The 6,955-nt window shown below is 48.7% G+C and overlaps 1 protein-coding gene across 1 annotated transcript; it reads right to left on the bottom strand.

The window, feature by feature from the left end:
* Positions 1-3,294: 3,294 nt before the first annotated feature.
* Positions 3,295-5,816, bottom strand: LOC309375803 (uncharacterized protein; the record flags this gene model as incomplete). The annotated part of the gene is made up of 3 exons (XM_081921726.1): positions 3,295-3,620; positions 4,832-5,662; positions 5,800-5,816. 3 exons carry the CDS (start codon positions 5,814-5,816, stop codon positions 3,521-3,523), a joined length of 948 nt encoding a protein of 315 aa, XP_081777852.1. The 3' UTR covers positions 3,295-3,520.
* Between the last annotated feature and the right edge of the window lie 1,139 nt (positions 5,817-6,955).

The following is a 6,955-nucleotide window of genomic DNA, read 5'->3' as shown; positions in this document are numbered from 1 at the left end:
ATTAACAGAGAGGAAACATTTTAGTGAAATTCTGATGGGTTTTTGTTGGCACTCACCTTGCTTTTGTGCTGCCAGAGAGGGGTGTTTGTGAACATTCCTTTCTTTCATTCTGAAATTCATCCCACCAGCGCTGTGGGCTCTGTAGCCTTCCTGGCTGCCGACACTTCTGTTAAAGCCCAGGGTGAGATGAGAGCCAGACTGGTGTAGCGGTTAGTGTGTTAGACTGGGACTTGGGGGACGAGGGTTTGAATTCCCACTCAGTCATGAAGTTTACTGGGTGGCTTTGGGGAGCCAGCCACTGACTCTCAACCTAACCTACCTCTCAGGTCCTTGGAGATGCCACTAGGCTATGCCCCTCCCCCAGGGGTGTATCTCAACAGATAAACTTGAGCTGCCTTTAAAAAAAAAAGACATTAAGTATAACAGTCACCTTACTTGCAAGTTTACTCTGGGGCAAAGCAGTCCATTGCAGAGCTGCCAGTGGGCTGCCCCCAACTCCAGATGCTGGACGGCATGCGAGGGGTTAAGGGGAGAAATGCTTAGCCCAGTCTGCCTGTCACTCATTCTGGCCAGGCCTGTTTCTTTTCTCCCTGCACCCCCATCTGCCTGCATTAAAGTGACAGGCTCTTTCAACCCTGGGAATCTGACACACACACCCTCCCCAGTGAGCTGGGGGAAGTAGTCAACTCTCCAATGGAGCCAGGCTTGAGGTTTCTGATGAAGGCCTTTTCCTTGATCCTATGCCTCCTTTTCCTCTGCAGCAGCATTCCATAACATGGTGACCCCTCCAGAGGTTTTGGCCTACATAGCCAGCATGGTGTTGTGTAGAGCCCATGTGGTCTAGTGGTTAGAGGGTCTGACTAAGACCTGGGAGACGAGGGTTCAAATCCCTGCTGAGGCATGGAGCTCTCTGGGTGGCACTTGGGCCAGTGACAGTCTCTCAACCTAAGCTGCCTCGCAGGGCAGTGGTGAGGATAAATTGGGTAGAACCAAGCACGTCACCTTGAGCTCCTTGGAGGAAAGGCGAAATGAAACAGATAAATGAATACAACTCCCATCAGGCCCAGCCAGCATGACAATGTAATAAAGATTATGTCATGTTTAAAGGGAAGACATATAAACATCCTGAAAGCAAATTAATGCTACATGTTGTAATGGTAAAAAAAAAAAAGGTAAAGGATGATTAAGTCCAGTCCAAGGTGACTATGGGGTTGCGGCACTCATCCCACTTTTCAGGCCCAGGGAGCCGGCGTTTGTCCACAGACAGCTTTCCGGGTCATGTGGCCAGCATGACTAAAGCACATTTACCTTCCTGTCACAGCCAGCGGTACCTATTCTTAGCACATCCAAGCGGTACTTGCACTGGCGTGCTTTCAAACTGCTAGGTTTACAGGAGCTAGGACAGGGCAACAGGAGCTCACCCTGTCGCAGGGATTCAAACCGCCGACCTTCTGATAGGCAAGCCCAAGGGGGTCAGTGGTTTAGACCAGTTGTACAGGCAGTCCATAAGCCAATCTGGAAAAATCCACAATAAACAGGTCTTTCAGAGATGCCCAGAGTAAACAGTTGCATGATTTCCAAAATGGTGGATTTGCCTCACGCTGGCCACAACACAGAACTACTTCTTCTTCTTCTTCTTCTTCTTCTTCTTCTTCTTCTTCTTCTTCTTCTTCTTCTTCTTCTTCTTCTTCTTCTTCTTCTTCTTCTTCTACACCACCAAAAATCCCTTGTAAAAGCCTTCAAGACGATGCTGTATGTCAGGTCCTCCTTCCTCTGCTTCCTATTGAAAAGGTTTTCCAGGATGTCACAAACTGTTGGTGCTTTTCCTTTTGGTTCCTTACAGGATGTTGCCAGAAATAAATGTTTCAGGAAGCATCTCCATGCTCAGTAGGGAGCCTGGGGAAGGGGAGGGGTCACCAAAAAAACAAAAACAAAACAGGCTTCCCAAGTTTCTGTCCCTGAGAGAGCTCTTCTGCTGTTAAGGCCTGCATAGAAGACAAAGAGTTTTACAAAGTTAAGTCTTCCTTTATCAGTGGCCACAGAAGATACCACAAGAAACTGGCAATGTTATAAAATTAAACATTTTTTATTTTTTAGTGCTCAAGACATAGTGGGTTTGCAATGCGCAGCATCAAGATACCAGCAAATGATAATCTTGGCAGATCCTCCCCTTCTTATATATTTGCAGCCATCCACTTTTCCATGTTCCAGAAACGACGTAATTAAAGCTGTACAAGAAACCACAGGATGCTGCGATATCAAAGAGAAAGCAGAATAAAGAGTAACAATTAAAAAGAGGGATTGAAGGAGAGAACGCCTGGTGAAATGGTAGAGGAGTCAAATTTCAGTCAGCCATCCCAAAACCATTCCAGAAACGATTCCATATACTACAACAGAGGTCAACCAGACTCCATTTTTAAAATGGATTCTCTACTGTTTGGCTACTAAACACCAAACAAACAAACAAAACCCGAAACCTCTATTAAAGGTACAGGAGTAGCCTCAGGCCCTGGGTCTGACAGCCCCAATTAAAGGGGGTGGGGAAAGTAAGTTCTTGGCAACTTGTGATTTCACCAGCATGGCGTAGTGGTTGAGAGCACATATTCCTTCGTGGGCAAACTTCTGGAAGCCGCATGTCAGTGGTAGGTGGGGCTTGAGGCAAAAGTGGGTGGGGCAATATTTATTTATTTATTTATTGCACTGCACACATTATTCTGTATGACTTTTATCTGTGTAGAGTTGGGTACACATTGGACATGCAAAACCCAAAGGGTTAATACACACTCATTCAGCATGTTTTTATCCTCCATCAAGATGTATTATCACAGTTCAAGGACACAGCCCAGCCATGCAAAAGCACTTCGAAAGGACACCAAGCAGGACCAGTTACTGGGTGTCTAGTCTGGGAACAGGGACGTGGGTGGCGCTGTAATCTAAACCACAGAGCCTAGGGCTTGCCGATCAGAAGGTCGGCGGTTCGAATCCCCGTGGTGGGGTGAGCTCCCGTTGCTCGGTCCCTGCTCCTGCCAACCTAGCAATTCAAAGGAACATCAAAGTGCAAGTAGTACTGCTCTGGCAGGAAGGTAAACAGCGTTTCTGTGCGCTGCTCTGGTTTGCCAGAAGCGCCTTAGTCATGCTGGCCACATGACCCAGAAGCTGTACACCAGCTCCCTCGGCCAGTAAAGCGAGATGAGCGCCGCAACCCCAGAGTCGTCCGTGACTGGACTTAATGGTCAGGGGTCCCTTTACCCTTTACCTTTAGTCTGGGAACAGTCCCAAGGACTGGATAGAAAAGCCTGGGTAGCTTTGTTTGGCCTCTGGAACAGAAGATCCACTATACTTGGGTTAGAAAACTGATTCAAAACTGGTCATGGACATGAAGCTCACTGGGCGACCTCAGGCCACTTACTATCTCTCTGTCTAACCTACCCCGCAGGGTTGTTGTGAGGATCAAATGGATGGAGACAAAACCATGTATGCTGCCCTTAGCTTATTTATACTTAATAAACAAGTAGCTGGTTTAGTTGAGGTTTTGACTAGAGAGAGCAGAGTGTCTTGACAGATTGTGGGAAGTCGGGGCCACAGCCTGCTGGATTTTGATGTGTCTCAGGAGGTAAACCCTGGTGAATCAAGGTGTGTGGGGAGGGGATTAACAAACAAATTCAGAACTCCACAGCTCAAATACCTGATTAAGCAAAATATCTTAAAGCAGATAAAATATCCAGGTATTTCATAGAATCATAGAGTTGGAAGAGACCACAAGGGCCATCGAGTCCAAACCCCTGCCAAGCAGGAAACACCATCAGAGCACTCCTGACATATGGTTGTCAAGCCTCTGCTTAAAGACCTCCAAAGAAGGAGACTCCACCACACTCCTTGGCAGCAAATTCCACTGTTGAACAGCTCTTACTGTCAGGACGTTCTTCCTAATGTTTAGGTGGAATCTTCTTTCTTGTAGTTTGGATCCATTGCTCCGTGTCCGCTTCTCTGGAGCAGCAGAAAACAACCTTTCTCCCTCCTCTATATGACATCCTTTTATATATTTGAATATGGCTATCATATCACCCCTTAACCTCCTCTTCTCCAGGCTAAACATGCCCAGCTCCCTTAGCCATTCCTCATAAGGCATCGTTTCCAGGCCTTTGACCATTTTGGTTGCCCTCCTCTGGACACGTTCCAGCTTGTCAGTGTCCTTCTTGAACTGTGGTGCCCAGAACTGGACACAGTACCCCAGGTGAGGTCTGACCAGAGCAGAATACAGTGGCACTATTACTTCCCTTAACCAACCCTGGACCAAGCTGGAGGTCTACAGGGGCTGGTGCTGACACAACATCCTCCTCCACCTTCTTTTCAAGATAAGTTTTCTAGCCCAGAGATGGAGGCCAAGCAGGTATGTCCTTACCAATAAGCAGGTAGGGTTGCGATGTGTCCTCTTTTTCCAGGACACACCCTCTTTTTCAGGGGTAACGTTTGAGACAAATTGCATTTATTTGCTTTGAATAGCTACCATAGTGTCCTCTTTTTTGCTCTTCAAAATATGGTATGTTGCCTTGTGGGTGCTCGTATTGTCCTTATTTTTTATTGTGAAATCATTTTCAGATGTTTCAAAGGAAGGGGTTCATAAACAAATGTATGCATGAAGCAAAACAGTGCTGATTCCCAAATGTATGTGCTTACATGGAGGTAGAAGCAAATTCAACGCCAACTCTCCCAACTGTGATGATTTCACTGAGTTTAAAATGTGAAGCTGCACATGATCAGAGCTTAGTCCTCTCATATCTTGATTGCCAAACCGATTTTTTAAAATTATTATTATTTTGCCCTAACATACCAGGAAGGCGAGAGTGGTTGTGGCACAACAGTTGGAAGGTGGGTGGGAAGACGAAGCAGAGAAACGTTTAGCGGGGGCTTTGCCACTGAAGTCCTCCCCGTGGTCGTCTCAAAGCCTGTATCTCTCTGTGTGTGGCTAATAAGGCCAGGAGATTCAGGGCCTAAAAAGATCGAACCCTGGGCCAATTTCTGCAAGCTGCGCAGCCCGTGCAGCATTGCAAAGCCTCGAGGGACGGTGCAAGAGGCCCTACCCGCGATGCCCCTGCCAGCCCCCTCCCTGATGCCCCCGGACTGCTCCCTGTTCAGAGAATCCGGTCCGAGCTCGGCTGGGCACCCCCTTCCCCGCTGTGGGCGCCCAGGGCAAGCGCCCCCCTTCCTCCTTCCCTCTCCTTTGGTGCAGGCTTTGGAGAGCACAGGAGGCGCGGCGAGGCCAGGCGAGGGGCCCTCCCTTCTCCTCCGGGGCTGAGTCTCGACGTGTCTGGGACAGATTAGAGGCGAGCAGCGGAGCCGGGCGAGGCGGCGGCGGCGGCTGCAGGCGGCGGAGCCCCACAAGCAGCAGCGAGCGCACGCGCTGGCGCCGGGCTCGGCCGCTGCCCGCGCCCCTGAGCCAGGCCGGGCTTGCCACGCCGCGCGGGAGGAGGAGAGGCGCCCCGACTGCGCGCTCCGACGCCAGGGCGCACCACTGCAGGGACCGACTCCTGGAGCAGGGGCGCAGGTAAGCGCGAAACTGCGGCTGGCCAGCCTTTTTCCCCGCAAGGAAAGGTGAGGAGGGGGCCCGGGGTCTCCTCCCCGTCGCCGTCTTGCCCCCTCTCCAAAGGATGCTCTCCAGATTCTTCATGGAAAGGTGGGGTGCTGTATTCTCGGGGGTGCATCCCGCCCTAGCAGCCCGGATGCGGGACCTTCTAGCTCAGCTGCAAGCGATCGGAGGGACCGGTGATCCCCGAAGGGCTGGCAGGAGAGCCGCTCTACCTGGAAACCGCGAGCATGGATGCGCGTAATTCTCAGAAATCCTCCGTGCCGGGCGCTCTGTGTGTGTTTTGACAGGACTATAAAAAACTGGTCCCCCCAGCCGCAAAGCATAGCATGCACCCCACCTCTCCATGCCTTACTTTTCTATCTTCTGAAACCCTTGTTTCCTCCAAGGAGATCAGAGCGACAGTCTAGCTTCAGAACAACCCTGTGAGGTGGGCCAGGCAGTGCCATGAATACCCAGCATGGATCCCGCCCCCCGCGTAGACAATGTCACTTTCCGAGTCCTATCATTTGTGAAAAAGGTATCCTGGCAACTTTAGTAGCATTGTTTGTTTGTTTCTTATTTCATTTATTTGAAAGCATTTCTAAACTGCTTGATATTTTTTTGAAATCTTGTAAGTGGTGTACAGAATGCAACATAAAAACAATACAGTATACATCTCTTTTTAAAAAAACAATACAGTATGATAAAAAAACAGCTGGGGGAAATAAGAATTCAGGATTAGTTTATGGGTTTGGAGAAGGCTGGGGAAAAAATTCTTTTTACAAGCTGTCTGAAGACATTTGAGGTGTAGAGTTTTGACACTTGAGATCTGTATTGTTAGGACCCACTTTATTTTTGCGATTGTTGTTTTAAACTGTTTTTGAAATTGTGTTGTAACCTGCCCTGGGACCTTAGGGTGAAGGGCAGGTAATAACAATAATAACAACACCAACAGTAATGTATGGAAGTGGGAAGGGGCAATGGCATTAAAGGCTGTTTTTGAGTCATTGGTGTGATAATTTGTAGGGTGCGGTTCTATGAGTGAACTTTCCCCAGATGATCTAAGTGATTTTACAGGTCTACAGAGGTACATACAGTGGTACCTCGGGTTACATACGCTTCAGGTTACAGACTCTGCTGACCCAGAAATAGTGCTTCAGGTTAAGAACTTTGCTTCAGGATAAGAACAGAAATCTTGCTCTGGCAGTGCGGCAGCAGCAGGAGGCCCCATTAGCTAATGTGGTGCTTCAGGTTAAGAACAGTTTCAGGTTAAGAACAGACCTCCAGAACGAATTAAGTACTTAACCCGAGGTACCACTGTACTGTCTTTCCTTGTTGCAGAGGGGTGAAATAGGCCACTTTGCTGAACTAGGGACACAATGTAGATCC

Source organism: Podarcis melisellensis (genome assembly GCF_964234715.1).
Source record: "Podarcis melisellensis genome assembly, chromosome: 8".
In the NCBI taxonomy this organism is placed as follows: domain Eukaryota; kingdom Metazoa; phylum Chordata; class Lepidosauria; order Squamata; family Lacertidae; genus Podarcis; species Podarcis melisellensis.
The sequence above is the reverse complement of the archived record's forward strand: the minus strand, read 5'-3'. Positions and strand labels throughout refer to the sequence as shown.